General features: G+C 39.5%; 1 protein-coding gene across 1 annotated transcript in view; it reads left to right on the top strand.

Annotated features, from left to right (window-relative positions):
• Ap1s3 (adaptor related protein complex 1 subunit sigma 3) overlaps positions 1–21,813 on the top strand; it is a 53,807-nt gene extending 31,994 nt beyond the window's left edge. Inside the window, exons 2-5 of the mRNA XM_015481456.2 lie at positions 5,589–5,767; positions 7,151–7,259; positions 14,965–15,102; positions 19,580–21,813. Of these exons, the coding sequence (XP_015336942.1) occupies positions 5,589–5,767; positions 7,151–7,259; positions 14,965–15,102; positions 19,580–19,615 (462 nt within the window). The 3' untranslated portion in view covers positions 19,616–21,813. The remainder of the gene's footprint in view (positions 1–5,588; positions 5,768–7,150; positions 7,260–14,964; positions 15,103–19,579) is intronic.
• The last annotated feature ends 509 nt before the right edge of the window (positions 21,814–22,322 follow it).

The following is a 22,322-nucleotide window of genomic DNA, read 5'->3' as shown; positions in this document are numbered from 1 at the left end:
GGATAAATGGATGAGGAAAATGTGGTATGTATATACAATTAAATTTCATGCAGCCATAAAGAAAAATGAAATTATGTAATTGGAGGAAAATAGATGGAACTTGGGAACATTATGTTAAGTGAAATAAGTCAAGCTCAGAATGTCAAGTGTCTTTGTTTTCTCTTATTCATGGAAGCTAGAGAGGAAAAAGGAAAAGAAAAGAGAGGTTGTGCGGAGATGGTAGAGATCTCATGAAAACTGAAGGGAGTCCAGTAGAGGAGAGGAGAGGGACCTTGCCTAGGGGAGGGGAAAGGGAAATATTAGGTAATGATCTTGCCCAACTTATAATGTTATGTTGTTTGCATATCAACAAATCCCACCATTATGTACAGGAATCAGTTTCTTGAATGAAGAAATTTTATCTTAGAAAAAAAGCTGGAGGTGGAGGCTCAGAAACACTTTGTTTTCTTAAATGAAGATGCAGGGCTTTGCTAGCTCTGGATTTGGTGTAAGATCCAGGAGGGTTGCAGGCGTCTACAATTACTTAAGGACCTAGATGGTTTGTGCGAGTCCTCAGAGTGTTGATACAACTCTGAAGTGCATAGTCATGCCACGTAGTGAGATTTTTGTTAAGAATGGACAGCAATATATGGCAGTGGTCCCACAGGATTTTAATGGAGCTGAGAAATTCCTGTTGCCTAGTGATATCTTGACATGCAAGATCATAGGGCAGCACGCTTTTCACATGTCTGTGGTGAAGCTGTGCCTACGTTTTCCAATGCATGACCTTCCTTAAATTTCCGTGTCCTTTAACAAAGCCATTGGGAATGTATTGCTGTGTGTGTGTGTGTGTGTGTGTGTGTGTGTGTGTAGGCATATGTACATGCACGTGTGTTCTCACTTGGCTCTCATCCCTGAAAATTCTGCAAGTAGCAAATACCAGTTTTTTACAGGAAGATTTCTGGGTCAGCCTCCTGTTTCCAGGACTTTTCCTCAGCCCCGTTTTCTAAGGATATGTGCCTCCAAGTGTTGCTCTCAGGCATTCGCTGGTAAGAACTACCTGCTTCTCTCTGGAGACCACCTTGTTCAGTCATAGCTGCCCCTGCTTTACTAAGTCATCCATCACACTCTGTCTCCTCTCCAGCATCCAAAGGCTGCCATCACCTCCCCTGCCATCTTAGTCTCAGGGGCTTGATACATTTATTTTCAATTCCACTATTGCCACTATCAGTGGTATTTGGGGTAGGAGAGGAGATAAAAGCCTGTGCTTAATTCCATATGTTTACCTTGAAATTTCTTTTGATTTCTTATCACAACTATAAGCTTCCCAGGTGGAAAACCAATTATCTTATACGTGTCTGTTTTGTAGTGCACCTCCTAGGCACACCACAAATAGTGAGTGGTCAAATGAATAAATTATTTATGCCAACAGATCTCTCTGAAATCCAATTATTTTAGCTGCTGATGTGATTATTTCTCCTGAGATTATCTTGGGTTAATCTTGCAACGAGGTGAGGGTGCTGATTGCCCCACGAGGGCTTTCAAACTGACACCTGTAACCGAGGGAGGTATTTTTCTCCATTTTACTTGATTATTTAGTGTGTCAGCATGACAGAAAAGAAGTTTCAATCCATTTCTGCTTCAAAGGTGATATCTTTCTATTTTTCATAAGGACTTTAGCTATTTAATCTTTACTGCCCTTCTTGAAGGTTGGCTTTCTGACTGTTTAAAATGTAATGGTTTGGCACATACAGAGTCCTATCCAAATAATTGTTTCCCGTACTTGGAAAAAAGTGTGTGTGTGTGTGTGTGTACACTTTTTAAATATATATGTGTGTGTTTATATACATGTATACACACATATATACACTTTTTTTCTTCTTCTTCCTGGTACCCAATATTCTTCTGAGTTTAAATATTAACACTAAATAAAAAGTTGCTTTTCTATATTAAACATTTCTTTTACTTTTCACCTTGTTGTGAGTGACCTTGTTGCTGTGTTCATATGCTTGTCATCTCTCTCCTTGTCCTTTTCCCTCACTCCTCCTCTTTCTTCTTCTCCTTCTTTTAGCCACGAATGATAGCAGGAAATGGGTTTTGTACCTCTACCAAGTACAAGTATATGCCGTGGGAACAAAAGTTTCTGGTCACGATCTTTAACCCTTAACAGGTGTGACTGCTCTGAGGCGTGTCTTCTGTCAGGCTCTGTTTCACTCAAAACAGGAGATTGGGATCTGCTGTTTATTTTACAACACAGGAGGTCACAGCCTGATGTTGCAAAACAGTGCTCCAGGTAGCATGAAGAGACCCTAAACCACACGTTCATGCTTCCTCCCTCCCTCCCTCCCTCTCTTCATTTTGTTGCCAGAATTAAATAACATTGCTTTGAAATCAGAAATAAAGATTAGAGGGTCCTAACAAGGCAGTGATGCTCATTTTTATGTACTCCTTAACTGCCATCTCTATCCTTATGCACGGCTGGCATCTTAGTCCTGTGGCGGGAAGACATTTGGTCTAGTTAGTTTGTCCTTTTTATTTTTTATGTTTAGAGGTGTTTTCATAGCAAAATTAAGTAGAAGGCAGACAGATGTTCCATATACCCCTCCCCCTATACCTGTAGCCTCCCCCACAGTCTCCACCCTGAACCTGAGGGCACATCTGTGATTCTGATGAACCTATACTGACTCATCATTATCACTCAAAGTCCACTCAGTAGTAAGTCCACCTAAAGCCCTTTAAGGTCCTCTTTTTGTCTTGGACATTCTAGCAACTGGAAACACTCGTAAAGCCACACACCCACCGTCACAGTATCACATGGATATCTTCCTTGCGCCGACAGCCCTCTGCTCAGCCCCACCAGGCTCCTCTCCCGTCTGATCCCTGGCAGCCACACAGACCCTATTGCTTTTGCCACCCTGCAGGTTCCCCTGAATTGCATGCCATCTCTTTGAGGTATAATTTTATTTGTTGAAAGAACTTTGACATTTACTTAGTATTAGGCCTTGCTGACTGATTTTTATTGAAATCACTAAGATTCTTTTTATTAAGCATTTTTTTCTAGTCATAGAATCATACATATGAATTTTGGAAAATCCAGTCAAGTACAAAGAAGAAAATAACATTTATAATTCCACTGTTCTAAAATAATGATTATTAATAATTTTAATATTAATAGTAGCAACTATTAATATATAATAACTATTAATAATATATTGCCTTCATATCCTTTGTTTGCAAGTACAATGCATTTTTGCTATAATGCCTGTTACAGTTTGGATCCGAGGGGGTCCCCAAAAGCTCCTGTGCTGATGCAGGAACATTAGTGGTGACATAATTCGATTGTGAGGGCTGTAACCTGATCAGGCCACCCTTCTTACTGAGTGGCTACTGTAGGCATTAAAAAGTATATAATAAGAAAACACCCAGAATAGTTCAACTCCTGGATCTTACTGAGAATTTGAGGTTCTGCCCTTTGAGGTGAGGAACTGCTCTAGTGGATACTCTGGGGGCAAGGAAGTCTTGATTCTTCTGATATCTTTGGATCTGTGGGATCATCTGTGAACTAGACCCCTCAAAATGGTGACTGGCAGAAGTATCCCCTTTTGAGGTGAGGATGGGAGGTCTTTGTGGGGCGTTGATTTTATGGGAGAGTATTACCAGCCTATTATTCTGTTCTTCCCAGAAATATTGCTAAAAAGGGACATTGGGGTGTTGTTTTCTGAAACTGGTGAAGTTTGTTTTTGACATCAACTTGAAGTTGACTATCTCCGCAAATACTGGAAAAAACCCTCCCGTTTGCTTTTTTTTTTTTTTTTCCCTACTCTCAAGCTAATGCTAATCAAAAACAGTATTTAGTTAACCTCTTGAAACAAGTTAGTCAAGTGTGCCCTGAAGGACTAAACTGATAAATAGGATAAAATTAATTGCTGGAGGCGAATCACTACAATTCATTCTTCCTGTTTGCTTAAGCTGTGTTTTTGAGTTTGGAGAGGTACAGGGTTTCACAGCACAAGCCTGGTTCTTCACTAGAACAGAACTTGAGGACTAGATCTTCCAACCACGTCTTAGGCAATGCAATTCACGGATAAACTTGAGTTGATCTGTTGCTTCTTTTGAACTTGGTGCACATTTTTATAACCTCAAGAACTTGAGGTTTCTGATCTCACAGTCATTCAATTTTATACTTATAAAATGGCAGTCACGTTCATGATATCTCTGCGAACCAAAAATACCTTCTCAATATGATTCCTAGGAAATATCTACTGTGTTCCATTACTGAGTTATTTATACCTGTGCTGATGGTGAAATGGGTATTTAAGAAAGTGCTCTGTGCAAAGCAGGTATTTAAAATTTTAGTCTGAAGATGGTTTTTCTTAAAGCTGTGGAATAAGGAGGGCTTTTTAATTTGGTTTCTCATCACCAATGGATGTCTTAGTCCTCAGGATCTTGCTATCATAGATATTTTATTTCTAAGACAGAAAATCAGCTATTAAGTCCTCACATTCTGTAGGTTGGGGTTTTGGGAAGCTTTGAAAGAAGAATTGTTTTAGTCTGGGCCCCAGCTATCCCACCTTGGGAGATGTTAGGCCTAAGTTATAACATTTAGAGCCAAACCCTTCAGTAAAAGAAGAGTTGAATATTTGTTAAAAAATTTTGAAATGTAATTATTTTTGGTTTCCAGCATATATTTTCCCCTCTATGACACATTTAACCAAAACAATGCATTTTATTTTTTTAAAACCAAAATAATGATTTTTAAGCCTGACCTTCTAATACTATGGGTTGAGGAAATTTAATCTCTCCTAAGGTAAGCATCAGCCATCTGACAATTTCTGAAAATAAAATCTACCATCCATCCAAGTACAAAAAGTAAATTTCTAGATGTTACAATGTCTTCCCCTCATTGAAAGCTTTTAGAATTTATTTAAATTAAACTTTCATTGTAAATACACATTTTGAAACATTTGAAAATAAAATCAGGCTGCTTCCTAGTATAGCCATCATGCTATCTAAATTGTTAAAAAATCTACCGAGATGCCAAGGAGAGTTGCAACTTGAGATGGCTGATCCAAAGCTCTCAGCCAAGGAGCCCACAAAGTAGAGTGCAGAGCTCAGATTTAAGACCTAAATATGGTCCCCTTCTCGGTTTCTCTTTCCCCTACCTCATCCTTATTTTCTCTCCTTCTCTCCTTTATTTCTACATCATCATTGTGTTTCTATAATTGTGATCTGTAACTAGGATGTAACTTTTAAAGTAAATCCTTCCATTGATTTTAACATTCTCCCTGCCCTGCATATTTTCTTCAAGGACTACTACTACTACTCCCTTGATATATTTGTCATTAAATGATTCTAGAAATCTTAAAAAGGAATTGAAGTTTAAAACAGAATCCATCCCCTATAATAGAAGTAAGCTATGTTTGTGATGTACACATCACTTTTTTTCTCTGATGGGTTGCATGACATTTGTCAAATGAGATAATTTTCATGATAGTGTTTCTCATCTGTTCTAATTTATATTCCCATGTGAACCCCACTGAATTTCTGTGTCTCTGCAGAATGACTCGGTTGACCAAGTTCTGGTTTTCCCTGTCTTTTATTTGTTCTAGATACATTTCATATTGCTCTTCAGTCGACAAGGGAAATTGCGGCTGCAGAAATGGTACACCACCCTCCCCGACAAAGAAAGGAAAAAGGTCACTCGGGAAATTGTTCAGATTATTCTCTCTCGTGGTCACAGGACAAGCAGTTTTATTGACTGGAAGGAGCTAAAACTTGTTTATAAAAGGTGTGAGTAATTTTATAAGAACTGGATTTCTCACTGTGGCTTTGGTTGGTTCTAATCATGAACATATTAGATTACAACACCAATGACGTCATTTCCTGAAGTCTTTGAAGGCTGAGGCTCAGATACTTGTACCATTAAGCCATCTAGCCAAGAACTCTTATTATTAAAATGACTTCCATGGGCTAGGATGGATTCTAAAGACTAGACCCGTATGTTGATTGTGCATAGATGAATTCAGGAAATATTGGATGAGCCCCTGTCATATTCCTGGCATTCTGACTTATGGCCACAGATACAGACAAGGAACTCTCCTGCTGTCACAGAGTGTACTCCTTGGTTTAGATAAGATATTTTCAGTGAGTAACATGCTATGGAGAAAATTCAGGTTCATGTGCTAGAGAGATGGGGACTGTGTTTACTGGAGCAGCTTTTTATATACATATTATTCATATTTGTTCTTGGGTAAACGGAAGACACAGTTCAAGGAATTAATTTCCAGTCACAGTAACTGACTGGTAATTGGTAGAGCCAGAACTCAAATCCGGATTTTTCTGGCTTTAAAGCCTATATATTCTTTTTACTGCATCTGTTTGAAACAGTAAGACTATCCTAGAAAGGAATCTCTATAAATGAGAAAACTGAGCCCTGGGAGGTAGTGATTTTGCCCATGAAGACCAGAAGCTGATGCCTAAGTAGGACCAGAACATGGCCAACCTGACTGAACCTGCATCCAGCATCACACCGTGGTTTCCAGGAGGAAAGCAAACATTAGAAGCGTCCTTGCAGAGGGTGCTTATGAAACCTAGAAGGAAAAATGGAGGTGACCTCTGCAGACTGATATTTAATGGAGTAAATTAGCATCAAGTGCTGATCCTTCTGCCGGGTCCACGCTCAGAGCTGACAAATTGAGGGATGCCTACGGAAAGACTGGAGTGCCTTATGAAGTACCAGGGCGTGAAGCAAGGGCCCCTGAGAGCATGGGTCAGGGCTTTGGATTTTACAAAGCTCAGTTTATAAGCTGGAGAGAATTACCTTGAAGAGCTATTATCAGGGGGACAGAATTCTTTGGTCCCTGGTAATCAGGGTGTTTGCTCACCCTGATTACCAGGGACCAAAGAATTCTGTCCCCCTGATAATAGCTCTTCAAGGTAAAATTGTGTTGAGAGCCTTTCATGTAATTAACAGAAGTGATGTAATCGCAACCGTGTTTGTATATATTCTGTTTCCTATTTAGGGAACATATTGGATGTGATGAATAATAATTTCATTCTTGGAAGGGGAGACTCTCTGGAGAAGTGGAGGGGACTGTGTATTCATTGGGAAAAACCATCTTTTGGTTGTTTAACGTCTCATCCTGTTTTGCTTTCTTCATTTTTTTTCAAGGTATGCTAGTTTGTATTTTTGCTGTGCAGTAGAAAATGAAGACAATGAGCTTTTGACACTAGAGATCGTTCACCGTTATGTGGAGCTGCTGGACAGATACTTTGGGAATGTAAGTGTTGCTCTGCTCTGTTAGACTCCGTCTCCATCTCAGCTCCTGCTTCGGTTCTCTCGCTTATTACACTCCTTCTCTCTCCCAAGTCTAAAATATGAATCACGTTTGTTCCCAGGATAGTACGAGTCCACCTTGGATCGGAACACAGCTTTTCTCCCTACCTGTTATTCTTAGTAAATGAAAGACAAACCTTTCTGGGGGGGGGGGTGTCTATACCTTGTTTCACTGAACCAGAACTTAGTCATGGAGGGTCCTTGATGCTCTCTTCCTCATTCCTTACTGGCTTTGATATCTCTCTTCCTTTTGACTTTTTATCCCTTTTCTGGATTTTTATCCCATGCTACAAATATTCTTTAATGTTGTTAATATGTAAGGAAAAATAAAACACCAAACAGAAAAAAGCCCAAATCCTTTCTGTTCACGTTGCTGTTCCAGAATCCTTTTGCATTTGCTGCCAAGTAACATACTATACCAATATTATCCTTATTTCATATCATACCCGATCTGCCTGAACCTTCAGCCCATTCATTCAACATTAGCATACAACATTAGCCTCCACTCTCCCTGCTGGTCAACACCAGTGACATTTCTTGAGTCCCCACCTTCCCTCCCCTCTCTGCAGCCCTGGATCCTTCCTCATTGCAATGTGTTCTTTAAGTTCCCTCCTCTTTATTTTGCCATGACAATGATTTCTGCTGGCTCTTGTCCTTTGTATCTTGCCTTCTAAATGCCCTGCTTCCCTTCCTACTCTCCTGGTGTATCTACTGACTCTCTCTCCTGAAATCCTTCACCAGCTGACTCTTCTTTGCATCACTGGTGATGGGCTTCACTGGACATCTCACAGTCTAGAACCAACCTGTTCTATCTTGAGGTTGGAATTTATTATGTTCCAGAATTCTCCAGTGCCAAAGGACAGGGTTCTTTTGTTTTTTTGTTTTTTTTGTAGAATCTACCTCTGTCTATTCAAATTAGACTACCGTCCATCTCTTCCCTTCCGCTCTCACTAGCAGAGGTTTACTTGGGATTTCAGTTTTGCTTTGCTTTCTAAACTTCCCATTGGGTCCTTTCTGTTTCTGGGTTGTTCTGTTTCTTTCTTGGCCATCTTTCTTAGGCATGGCATCCCTTTGCAGTCATTCTTCATTATCTGTCATGAATAAAATTCAAACCTCCTAGGTTGGCATTTCAGTTTTCAGAACTCAGTCCCTGACCGTTCCTCTAACCTTGTGATGTTCTTGCTGCGCATACCTGCCATCGCCAGTCCTTTAGGACATGGCACAGGTCAGAGCACCCCTAACACAAGAGCTGCCTCACCACCAAGTTGCAAGTCACTGAAGTACTGATCTGAGACCTGGTTGTTTTCTTCCATCCATTGTAACCAGCTCTGAGCCAGATTTTAGCCAATCATTTAATCTAGTTCACCATTTCAAGAAACATATCATTGGATTTGGAAAATGTCTTTCTCTTGTAATATTCTCTGCCCTATCCTCTTGCTCACTAAAGACTTTTTTTTTTTTTTTTTAATCAAGAGAAGTTAGGAGAGTTTGTTCCCAGAAGAGTCTTCTGTGTTCCCTGTAATGGAAAAAGCAGTTTTTGCAGAGTTGATCAGGGCTTTATCAGATTTGTTGCAATAGTTTTCTTAAGAATGAGTCCTGGGAGAGGTTTGGAAAGAATTTTCTCTCCCTCCCTTCCCCCACCTTTTCCTCCCTTGTAAATGATGTTTTAGTCCTAAAATGCTGCTTCAAGGATTTTAATTGTGGGACAATATAGAAGTAATAAGACAGCTATGCCATTGTTTCTTTTTCCTTCTCCTGCTTCACCAAGTTTTCATTTTTTAAAGAGTGATTTGCAGATGTAAAGTAACGTTTCAAATGTGAGATAATTTAATTTAACACTTTCTTTTATTTCTATGAATTCTAGCATTTTGCTATTTTCCTTTGAAATAAACTACAGACATGGCCCTTTGCAAGGGTCTGGAAGAGTTTTCTGAAGTCCAAAATTTCCCATCACCCGTCTTCTCTCCCTTGTTTCTGAACTCTGATTTGACCTGTTCTGTTTTCTTAGATTAAACCAAGTGTGATAATGTGAACTGAGGCTGAGTTTTGATCTCGGTGTATCTAACCGAAATTCAACCAAGTATTTCAGAGCATGTCACGTCTCAAGAGAATTTGAATGACCTTCACCAATGTTTTGTCCAGTCAAAGTAGAAGGAAAGTCAGAGTGAATTCCCAGCTCTCTAACATTAATTTTCCAGCCTATTCTGGTATCCTTTAGAAGCTCGATCTTTGTCATGAGCCAAAATGTAATTCACTAAAAAATTCAATGAATCTTTGATTATGCTAAGAGCAGCTAAGAGCCCGTCATGGCTCTGTGCCCAGTAGGTGTTCAATTCTTGTATGTGGTGCTGAGGATCGAACCCGGGCCGCACGCATGCCAGGAGAGCGCACTACCGCTTGAGCCACATCCCCAGCCCCTTTCAATTCTTATTAATTAACAGTGATGAGCAAAGTGCCGATTTTCATTGACATCATCTCAGAAATAATATATTTGTCTTTTCCTTTTGTGTTCCCTTTAACCATGCCCTTTTATTATCCAAGGCAAAACATTGTCCTCAGCATCTCTTATAACTCAGGCAAATATTATCTTCCAAAGACAGAGAAATCAAAATCTCTGGTTACTAATTTAAGTTATGTATTTTTTAGCACTTTTCAATTCCAAGGAGATTTACAAGGATTAACTAGTTAATCTTTCGATCTTCAGTAAGTAGCATTAACCCCAATTTATAGAGGCTAAGAAGAAATGCCTTAGAGTCTCACAGTAGATAAGCGTCTATTTGAGGATTTAGATACCTACCAAACTTTCCATTACAGATTGTGGTATGAAGTTTTACTGATGCACTCAGAGTACCCAGATTTGGCCATCCCAGCAAGTTTTTGAACTTCATGTAGGGACCACTATGCATCCTGCCGAGTCCTGTTGTCAGCTTGTACTAACTCACCCATGATTTAAGACCCATCATCTATCTCCATTTTACAGATGAGAAAAATGGCATTCAGAAAGGTTAATAGAAGTATTTGCTTTGCTAGCCTCATGGAGCTGCTCGCTATGAGGGTCAAAGAGAAAGTAAAGAGCAAAACTTTATAAACTCTAAATTGCCGTATAGTCGTATGTTGTATTATAACTTTTTATTTTATACATAGCTTTATAGTATTTATGTAGTTTCTTATTGTCTGAAGCATTTCCTGCCTGCAGTTTGAATTTTTTTGTATTGACATTGGAACAAAATTCAGTTAAGGGCAGGTGCTTTTAGACTCTACTCAAAAGAATTTAGTTGGTGAAATGTCAGAAATAACTTCACTGCAGCAGGGCTTCTGCCAAAAGAAAAGACCCACAAGCCGTATTATAGTAAAACACAAGAAGGAAGTCAAGATTCTGCTATTGTCAACTTTATTCTTGATGCTATAGCTAACATAAGGAAAAAATGAGTAAAGAGGTTCATGTGTATATTAACATGGTGCAGGAAGCCACAGGTGTTCACATAATTAGGTAGAGTGGAGTCTTGTAAGCATTGAGGCAGAATCTTGAGGAATTTAGAAGTATTTGAGTAATGAAGCAATAACTGAAGAAACTTGAATTTTGCATAAGGTTCTCCAGGGATGTTATTCTCAGTTGGAGTTAGTCTCAAAGATTAACCAGAGAATAGCATTTTGAAGTTGCTGTATATGAAATATTTGCTCATTATCAGAATTCTCGATAATGACAATGAACTTGTTTATTCATTTCTCTTAATGATCTAGAGGTAGTAACTGTATATCAAAGTATGTATGTTTTTATGTAACTGGATCTGCATACCACCTTACCTTATTCTTATCCCTTGAAACTAGGTGCAGTAAATTTGTTGCCCCATGGCTACTGGAAGACCCTACAGGCCTGGGGATAGGTGCTGCTCTCAGAGTGGGGTGTCACAAATTCCTAGAGAACTTGCATTAGTATCTGTTGGGTCCACTTGCTAGACTCTGATTGCTGGTTTGTCCTGATGAGGCTCCTGTCTATCTTGGATTCCTGATGTACATCCACCTTGAACCCTAAGGCTCCTCTGCTATCGCTCCTGTAACTCCCGACTTCTGCCTCTCCTGACCTCTGGTAACTGCTTACTTCTCATACCCTCTTTCCTGTGTGTGGATGTCTAATCTACTGTGATTTCTTTTTGTTTAGTTATATTGCTGAAAATTACAAAGTAATGCACATTTTTCATATCCTTCAAGACATACATAATTTTTATTCTTAGATAAATGGGATTGCATTATGCATATGACTCTGCAACATTTTTTTTTTTTTGTTGTTGTTCCTTACAAGTCTATCTTGAAGCTCTTTCCATATCAATCCCGGTAAATCTCCTTCTTCCCAACACCTATACAGAATTCCCATGCCACTGTGGGTGTATACATATTTTATTTAAACAACTTCCTATGAATAGAATTTAAGTTGTTTCAAATTATTATTAAAAATGATACTACCATAATCTTTGTTGTTCATTGTATTTAGTACACTGGTTTGAGTATAATATGAGAAATTCTTTGTGGAAGTTTTACAATGTTTACAATTGATAGATACTACAATAGTCTATAAAATCCATAAATTCCACTCACAGTGGGTACAAAAACCTATATATCCATACATCAGCAGCAGTGAATGTTGTTTTAATTTACATTTGTATTTCTCTGATTGCTAGCGAGCTGCAGGCCGCATTAGATGTGTGCTGGCATTTTCCCTTTCTTGCTTTGTCTGAACTGTTTCTTAAACAGTCTTTACTTTTTAATATTTTTTTTTCCAATTGCAATACTAATCTTAGATATTTGCAAGGATTCTTTCTGTATCATGGACACTATCTCCTTCCCCTTCCCCACCATCATTTATGTTGCAGATCTCCTCCCTGGTGTGTGCTGTAATTCCCCGCTTGTTTATAGTGGTGCATGGTGCACACTATTTTCTGATCTGTCCAGATTTTCACTTGGAAAACTTCATTCCACTCTCATTCAAATTCTTACAATGAGAAGTAAAACAAAGAGTTCATAAACTGTGGACGTACCCTTTTATCATGCCATTTTCTCCCTGATGGGGGGTCTCAAGAGGGAAACCTATTGGTCTGGGAAGTTATAGGGTCATGTTTTAGTGGACAGATTTTAATTGTGGGATTATTCATATTTGTTTATGTGGGCACACACATACACACATAAAGAGAGATTCTTGAGGGAGGAAGGGTTAAATACAGATAATTTATTTTCCTCTCTATCTACTTATTGTTGATGAATGTTGTTTTCTAATGAATGAGGAGATTGTAACCTTTGCTGATGAGTTAGATGAGTTTTTCTGAGCTGGCCATCCATTACAGTGGCATTCTATCCATTTGTTCATATGCTTCTAGATTCAATTCTATCTGTCAACATAAACCAGTTCTGTGTTGTAAGTTTATTGACCTGAATTCTAAATATATGGAGCAATTTGCTAAAATATTGACACCCATTTTACATAAAGTTATAGCATTTGGTGGAATCAGAGAATTGTTTATCTGGGGAGTCATTAATCCCTGGTGTGATTAAAAACTAGGCCTGTATGATAGCCAACCCAGATTCATTGCATTCCAAAATTATTGTGCTCCACTGTGTGCCAGATTCTAGGGATATAAAGGTGACTGAAACAGGGTCTCTGCCTTATGGACAGTAGATTAGAACACACCAGTGCCCAGATGTGAGAACGGAGGGGAAGCCATGTGGGATCTGAATGGGAAGAGGATTTGGGGAAATCATTGCATCTGAGACTTTTCAGTTTGGCTTTGAAATATGAGCTTGGTTTTGCCAGCAGCAAGATAAAAGAAAGGGCATTTGGTAGAACATTCTAGGAATTGCTGGAATGTGCCAGGGCGAAGGCATGAAAGAACATGGCAAGTTTGTGGTGCGTGTGGCTGTAGCTCAGGAGAAGCATCGGCACAGGAGAGCAGAGAGCAGGGCCTGGGCTGGGTAGTCAGATCCCTGTGTGCTGGTAAGGAGCTGAACTTGGTCCTGAACATGACCTCATGCCAGAGAGGTACAAGATCAGTGTTTTAGCAGTGTGAGTGATGGATGGTTCTGAGCAGGCACAGACACCACCTGGAAGGTCATTGCAATGGGCCCAGTGAGAGGTTTTGTAGGTCTGAGCAGCTGTGAAGTGGAGCAGGGTGTGTGGGGGGGGATTGTGGGAGGAGAGAGGGAAGGATAGGGATTATTTAGATGGTCGAGTCAATAGGAATTGGTTACTAAAAGGGGAGGGCAAGCCCAAGGGATGGAAAGGAACGAGGGGAGGGTAAAATGAACTGAACTCTAGAAGGGGTTAGATTGAGCAATTAGGAAGAGTTCAGATCGATGTGTGGCATGGCGATCTGGATGGAGGAATATCCAGGTAGTAATGTCTACCCTGATGCCCCAGATGGAGATCAGGTTGGACATCAGAGTGTGTTGAGCCTCCTGGGTGCTGGACAGAGCTCTGAGAGCCCATGAGATCGTTTGGGCGAATGTGAATATTGCAAAGAGAAGAGGCTGTGTTGAGGAACAGAATATTTAAGGAGAAGATAGATGGCCAAAATCTAGGCAGTGTGTGGCAGAGATGTCATCTGTTCTGATGATTGATAGGTCCCAAGTACTCATAAATATTTCTTAATTGGGGAGGAGGAGACAAATCATCTGAGGAGCCTGAGAAAGAATCATCAGAGATAGAGGTGGACAGGCATTAATGAGCGTGCCAAGGTCAGGGGAGCAAGGGAGAGGAGGTTTAGGAGGCAGATTGGTGAAATATATCAGATGCTCCTGAGAGAGGACAGTGTGGTGGAGGACTGGAGATTTTGAATGAGCCAACAAAAGAGGGCAGCTCCAGGTGGATGGGTGTACTGTGGATACAAAGAGAAGGTCAGGTGTCAAAGTCTTTGGAATAAGGCGGAAGACCCACAAGGATAGTGCTTGAGCTGCTGTCTGGTGGGCGCCTGGGAAATGAGCCCTATTTGGATTATGACAGTAGCCTTGACACTTTCTATACTTACACACTGAGATCTAGCAGACTCTGCATTAGTCTGTGACAGTGGTTCTTAATGTGAAGTCCGGCTGGCCAGAAGCATTCTCTAGGAATCTGTTAGAGGGACACTCTGGCCCTGACCCAGAAACCCTGGGGATGGGGCTTCTGGGAGAGGTTGATACACTCTAAATTTTAAAAAAACATTGTTTTGTGGGCTAATTTTGAGAAAAAAATTAGCGTTTTTGAGCTAATTTGCAGAGTGAGCTTTTAAAGCTAGGAGAGAGTCCTAAAGCCAAGATTTTCAGACCAAAGGGTAGGAGAAATGAAATTCTGCCCTTGTGCCTGAAACACAGCCAGGGTTCAATTATTTGCTGCAGGTGGGTGGAGGAGCTGAGTAGCCTCCTTCTTCCACTGAGTCTCAAATTTCTTGTTGCAGCATAAAATATTATTTTCTAAGGAGAAGGTCTGCTTTAATAGAATGTGGTTTTACTTTTATAAAGGGCCTGGGATTCCTTAGTTCTACTTTTCTGTGCTTAAAATACCATCTGACCCTTCCGTCTTTGGTGTGTGCATGGGTGCAGCCGTGGGAAAGCTGGGGATGCTGGGGAGGGTCTCCACTGCTGCTGCTGCCTCTTTATCAAAACATTTGTTTTTGTCCTACCAGGTCTGCGAGCTGGATATTATCTTTAATTTTGAAAAGGCATATTTTATCCTTGATGAATTTATAATAGGTGGAGAAATTCAGGAAACATCCAAGAAAACTGCTGTCAAAGCTATTGAAGACTCTGATATGTTACAAGAGGTCAGTACAATTTTCCATTGCGTAGGAAAAGATGATGACGATGATGGTGGTGACGATACTGTTAATAAGATTACAGGGTAGCCCTGTAATCCCAGCTACTCAGGAGACTAAGACAAGAGAATTGCAAGTTCAAGGCCAGCCTGGGCAATTTAATGACACCCCATCTCAAAAAATAAAATGGGAGTGTGGTCAAACATGACCCCAGGTTCAAAAAAATATTATATTAACCACCATTCTGTTGGTACTTTGTGCTGAGTATAGTTTCTAAGCAATTCACATGTATTAGCTTATTTCTTTCAGTAACTCTAAGAAGTAGCTATTATTGTTACTCCATTTTACGGATGAGTAAATAGAGGCATCAGAAGATTAATGACCTGCTCAGGTTTACACAGTTAATAAATGGGCAATAGAGTTTGAACCCAAGCAGATGGGTCCTGTTTGGATGAACATTTTAGTGTTAGGATATCTCACTATCAAAAAGATATCAAATTCTTGGTGTTATTCTTTGAAAAAATAATGTTATGAGATGTATAAAAAGACTTTCATTGAAATATCTGTGCTGCCTGAGAAAGGAGAATAGCAGTACATAGTTATTTCATTTGCCAGGAATATTAGGGCTTTGTTATTGAACATGGCATTTATCATTTTAATTAAAATTTCTTACACCTCCTGGGAAGGCCAAACGTGTGCTCCTGTTTGCATAAATAAATTGGAAGCACTGTGGATGCTTGCTGAGATATAAATGGGCTCTGAAGAATCCATTTGGTACTGCTCCTGACTCTCTGTGATTCTTATATTGTGGGATTTTTCTTTTAGTAGCAGCCCAGATTTGCATCATATCTAATGGGGAACTTAGCCTATGCTACCTCCTTCAGTCCTCCCATGGACACTGTGATAAAGAGTAGTTAGATCCACTGACTTCTGCTCTCCAAAACCAGATGATTTGATCAGCCCCAGCTCAGGCATGTGCTTGGTGGGTTGAGTTCCATCCCAGCTTGGCCAAGGCTAGGTCCTTCTCCCAGAGTGTCAGTGGGGTCTCTGCATCTTTGTTTTCATAACAGCAGGTCAAGAGGATCCAGAGCATCCTTAAGTACCTTCTTAAAATTGGCATTAAAGCCATTCTTCCTGCTCTTTGGAAATAAGAGGCTGATTAAGTTAACAACATTAGGAATGATTTCCCAGCATGTTTGGTACTCCTTTGAGCTGATTTCTTGCTCCTGCTCATGGAGGGCATCAGTCTTTAGGGGAGTGGGCCTGAAAAAGGACACCTATTTGAGTGAGCACCCATAAGCAGCTCCGTGTGCCTCCATGTGAGGCCATGCATTTATTACTAGAGGTGTTCTCACCTTAAAAATGCATTTCAATTCTCTGAGGTTTACTTAGCTCTCTCCAAAATGCCACTGGAAGGGGATTTTTACAAGGTACTAGAGAAATCTGTGGTTTGGAAATCCCATGGAATAACATTTTGTAAAATATGCTGGAGGAAGAGTAGAGAGGGTGAGAGGGAGAGGTTATTTAAAATGCTGTCCTCAGGGTTCCCAATGTGGAATTCCTATACAGGAGGAAAAGACTCCTCACAGGGTCTTTGGTGCTTCAGTAATTAAAGCTTCCTGAATTGGGGCCAAGACATACCTGGATTATTTTGAAATTTCCCCTTCTGTAGGAAAGAGAGTGTTAAAGAGGTTGTGGTGAATGTGGTGTTTCTAGTTTCATCTAAATATGAAAAGCAGGTATTTTACCAGTAAATTCTTTCACACTTAAGTGGACAAACTTGATGGGTGGGTCTCAGGGACCTGCATTTAACCCTATGTTCCCCAGCAAGTAGCAATGTCATGCTGCCCTTAAATAGCTCTGATTGAATAAATAGTATCCACCAATAGAGAAAGTGTCACTAGTGTCTTTTTGGGCTCTGGTACTCCCTTCAGTGAAGTTCATGGGCATTTTGGTGAGCTTGTTGAAAATTAACTTTATCTATCTTGCCTGATTCAGAAAGTTTAGAATGAGTAGGAGAAAATAATTGCATAAAGGCAAAAAAGAAAAAAAAAAAGTGCTTTCTTGATTTCCTGTCCTTTGGACAATATTTGTCCTCACTGTAGGCTAGGAAAGGTCTTCATGACATTGATTTTACTTTAAGAACACAGTAGCTTCTCCAAGTAGGTCCGGAGCCTTTTCCCCAATCTACTTAATAAAAGTTTCTTAGGATAAAAATAAATAAATAAAAGCTGTCTTTACTCATTTAATAAGACCTCATGGTTTCAGAGTCTCAAAACTCTAGATGCTCCAGGCTTATTCCTAGTGTACCGGGGCTAGATGTTGACAATAAGGAAAGTCGAAATTTAATTGGTTGAGGATGACTTATTTGGGAGGGAGTAACAAGGTGGATATGATGACATAAAGTTGTTAGAAACAAAGGAAATTCGAACTAAGAGATAACTACCCACAGGGATTGCAATTCCTAGGGTTACCAGTAGGGGCAGTCATCAGCAGATGTCATACACAAAAAGATAACATAAAGAAGGGAAAGTCAAATGGTACATGAAAGCTCAAGCAACAGGATGCCTCATGTGCATGTGTGGATGTAGGAGCAACCTGCTCAGTGTGCCCCTACACTGTCACCATTCTTAGTACATTAACAGCTAAGCCAAACCAGAGTGCAGTAGGCATAGCATGTACCGTGCAGAATGCACAAGATGCACACCACAGTGCTAGATAGAGCCAGAAGGTGTCCCAAGGTACACACTCCAGCCCTCTTCTTGCAAAGGTAAGGGCACACCTCTTTAGGGATGTGTCTGTTTTAAAAGTCTGCTCCAAACCTTTCAAGTGACAAACTCAAGAAAATACCACCTCTGAGGTTACTGGTTCATGTAGATCGAGTGACAGTTGGGTTCAGGCAAGGCAGTCAGCGCAGCAGTCAGCAGTCTGTGTCATCTGGTAGTGTGAGCAGTGCTGATAGCTAGAGGCCAGTGAGCCCCGAAGCCAGTGAGGTGTCTACTCCAGGGCCTTTGACTGACTCAGGCTTCTTCAAGACTGCAGAAAGGAACTATGTACTCATATTGTCATGCATTTTCGTCAAATTTGCAAAAGGAAGGTATTTTATATAGCCCTACAGTCAACCTAAGATATGTTAGAAGAGCATTGGCCATTAATTAATGAGAATAGCATGCTATTCTGGATTTTGTTATATTTGCCATCTTTTTAATATTAGTAACCTCTCATCATTTCAAGTAAACTTTATACTTAATTTTATATTTGTAATTTTGTGTTCCTTTCAAAAGGTATGAATTCCATGTTTCATAAAACTGACATGGTCTGTTAGCTGGCATGGTACCCCAGCTAAGTTAAAAGACATGGGTGACATCTTTAGGAGGAGATACAGGACAGAAGCCTTAAGGATGTGGGCCTCTGTTGGCCAATGCTTTTTAGGAGGCCTAAGAGCTTTTGAAGAAAGTGTGGGTGATTTAGTAGCAGTATTTTCAGCAGAAGAGCACTGAATTCTAGAAGGCAGATAGAAGCAGTTAGAAAAGCTGACTTCTAACTACGGTCTCCCCCTGGCGATCTTGGTTGGCCATGACCTTGGTCTATTTGGTTCAAGCTGTCAGTGTCTCTCCTGGCAGGTTCGAATGAGTCACAGACACTGAGGTCTGAACTTAAGAACAAGTGAGGCAGGGGTTGCTAATAGAACTGATGGCGACTCAGCACAGAAGAGGCAGGGTATTGCCCAGGAAAGACTTGCTGCCCTTCTGAGCTCTCTTATTGATTCAACCTGGGGCTATGGTGTTTCTCAAACATATGTGTTTGTGGTAGGAGGGAGGGTGATGGAAAGTCAACCCATCTTGTACAGTATAGTACTTGCAGCATTACTGTACCTATGATTGTGAATCTCTTTAAACGCTTTTTTTTTAAAAAAAAGAAAAAGAAAAGAAATATGGAGCTGTGTCTTATTGGCAAACTTGGTAACTGATGAGTAGGATGAAAAAACATGATTTGTATACTTGGGAGGAAAGCCTTTCAAAACCCATGGCCACCGTTCTGCAGAATCATGGTGTATCATTTATGTCTTGGCAGTAAGTGTACCAAGGATGTTCTGCACAGTGTAGGGAGCAGGACATGTGCTCTGCAAGTGCCCTTCAGGCCTCCCTAGACACATTCCTGGATGCGGTCCTCATGATCCTTTAGCAGACACATTCACCTTGAGTCAACAGTGCTTCTTGACAGGTGTGGTTTCTGCTTTTCTCTTAGCAGACACTCATCGGATGATCAAGCTTAGCTTTTCCAGCCATATGGTCATGTGTACAAATGATACTTAAACTTCAAACCACCTTTCTCTATCAGAATGCAAAGATTTATGTCCACAAATGCTTTTGAAAACTTTTTTCAGTAATGGCAAAAAATATCCAAAAGAATGAAAAAGATTTCACTGTTTGCTACAGAATGCGGCTTAAAGGGAAAATTGTTCTAATTCATTGTTCTCTTTCAGACAATGGAAGAATACATGAACAAACCTACATTTTAACTGTACATCTACTTGAAGACTCCGAGTGCTATGAATTGTAAATTTACAAACAAGCAATGCCTTACAGTCAGTCTTGACAAAGCCTCTGGCACCATGCCAAAAATAACTTAAAGGGATTCTTTGTTAACTAGCACAAATTGAAGTCATTTAACATGATATATTTATAATTGCTACACATCTGTATTATACTATATATGAGTACTTTTTGTGTGCCTGGTTTCTTGAAACGACTGTTGAATAACCCAACGGATGAATAGTTGTTTGCAATGTTTTAATTCCATGTGATATTTTAAAGCTAATTTTGAAAAAAATGATTGCAATATATTTGCATTGCATTTGACCTCCTACTGACAGGTTGAAAACTGTATTGTTGATAACCTGTGATTCTGAAAGTAAAGTATATATTATTAATGCCTTTCCTAAATATTTAATTTTTAAAAGTATATATTAATTCAAACTTATGTTAATAGTTGAGTTCATACCTAATGCTGGATATTTTTCAAATACTTAATAATACTGTAATTTCAGACCAGATACAATGTATCTTATTTTAATGTTCTGAATTCATTTATTTTTTGAGGATTGGAATTAGAGACGATAACCAAAGAAAGTATAGAACTTAACAAGTGTTCTTGAGGCTTTAGGAGCTGCTACCTAGGCTGAGGTTTTAATTTTACCTTTTAATTGAATATAAGGGACATTCCAGTAAGGTTATGTTTTCTACAAACTCTATATATTTATTAAGATTTTTAGAGATCCAGAGATCTAGTGTCTGTGACATTCTTTATTATAAAAATAGTTTATTAGGGATTAATAACAATGCAATAATTATTATTGCTACTACTATTTTAAAAATCTCTTATGTTAAAAGCACTCTTAGTTGCTTGAGAGGTTTTATTTCAAATATTTTTAATGTAAATTTAATATATTTTAAGTCATTGCTTATTAGGCTTACTAAGGGCATTTATTAGCTATCATTGCAGTCTAAATGGTGGATGATTTTCCTTCTCCCTTCCGCAAATTTTCTGCTTGACATTACTGTAAATATGTCACCTTAATGCTTCCTGGAATGAAAATTCTACATGACCAGGTACTAAATATGATCTGAGCTGGGCCTGGTGGCACATGCCTGTAATCCCAGTGTCTCATTAAGTTGAGGCAGGAGGATTGTGAGTTCAAAGCCAGCCTCCGCAATTTAGAGAAGCCCTGAGTAATGTATCGAGACCCTATCTCTAAATAAAACATAAAAAAAGGGCTGGGGATGTGGCTCAGTGGTTAAGTGCCCCTGGGTTCAGTCCTCGGTACCAACAAAACAAAACAAAACACAAAACTGTGATCCGACACATAATGGGGAAATAGCTGGCACTGTTCTGTCTTGGTGCCTTTCTCTGAAATCTTACCTGTACATTTTCAATGGGAGCCTGAGGGCTGGTATCGCTCATAGTGGAGCTGTCAGTGCCTCCTAGTGCTTTTCTTAAGGCAAGCCAGCAGATTGCATATGGTACCCCCTCATAGAACATGATGGAAAGACCTCCTCTGTGGGTCATCTCAGTAGAGGGCTTCGGGAAAAGGCAAGATGGGAGTACAAGAACAGAGGGCTAATTGACCAATTCCCCAATATAACCATTATTTAAAGGAAATAATTCAGATGAGTATATGGAATAATCACTGGGCTTTTAACTATTTCCTCAAATTAATAATATGATTGCAATTATGGCATCAGACTGAAGTTTTATCATTTTTTATCACCGTGTCTACTGTTTCTTTAGTTCTTTAACTTTTTTTTTTTTTTGGTAAATATGGTGAAACTCTGTTTTTCAAGACAATTTTATAAAAGATTTTGTACTTTCATGTAAATATATCACAGTTTTTCTGGTTCCTTTCCATTATTTTTGGATGAAGGTATTTTTTGAACCTCATTAAATGTACTGAACATGTTCTGGATAATTCCATATTAGAGACTGTCTAGCTATGCATAGATATTCTCAGACTTCCTGTCACATACAGAAAATGATTATGTCTTTGTGGCACACTGGGGTAAGTTTGTGGCACACTGAGGAATTTGGGGGGCATCTTTTATGGGTTTTGGTGAAAATAGTCATTACATTTTCTTTGTATTGTATAATTATCACAAGGGTACCAAGTGCAAGGAATGGCAATAAATATTCAGCTTGTATAATGCTTCCAAATAAAATATTTAAAAAAATTTCAATGAGAAACTTGAATGTGTTGTTATGAATATATTTTTTAACCAGATTTTTAATGCTTGAAATTGCCACCCCTAATTTCTGGCCCAAGTCCCTATCATTTTCTTGCTACTTTTCATGAAGAAGAAACTTCCCAAGTAGGGACAGCAACTTGTTCCTACTGACTTCTTGGTCACTATTCCTGTACATTTCGATAATCTGATTTTTTTTAACCTACATTTAATGGTGCAGTCATTGTTTAAATTTAGAGCCTAACTTTTCTTAATCTCTCTCTATATGCTTTTCTGCTGTTTCTCAAGGGAAACAAGTGGAACTTAGTGTACTTGCAGGGATGCTTTGAGCCATAATGCTAAGCATCCTACTTGTATTCAGCTAGAGCATCACAGTGGGGATCACTAGGACCTGGGGATCTGCATGCTGGTCCTGGCTGCCCCTGATAAGACTCATGGGCTTGCTCTTTAGAATGGGTGGAACATCAGAGTCAGGTGGGATCGTGAGGT

The sequence above is a fragment of the Marmota marmota genome, unplaced genomic scaffold (genome assembly GCF_001458135.2).
Source record: "Marmota marmota marmota unplaced genomic scaffold, marMar, whole genome shotgun sequence".
NCBI classification, from domain to species: domain Eukaryota; kingdom Metazoa; phylum Chordata; class Mammalia; order Rodentia; family Sciuridae; genus Marmota; species Marmota marmota.
Note: the sequence above shows the minus strand (reverse complement) of the source record. Positions and strands in the feature narration are given on the sequence as shown.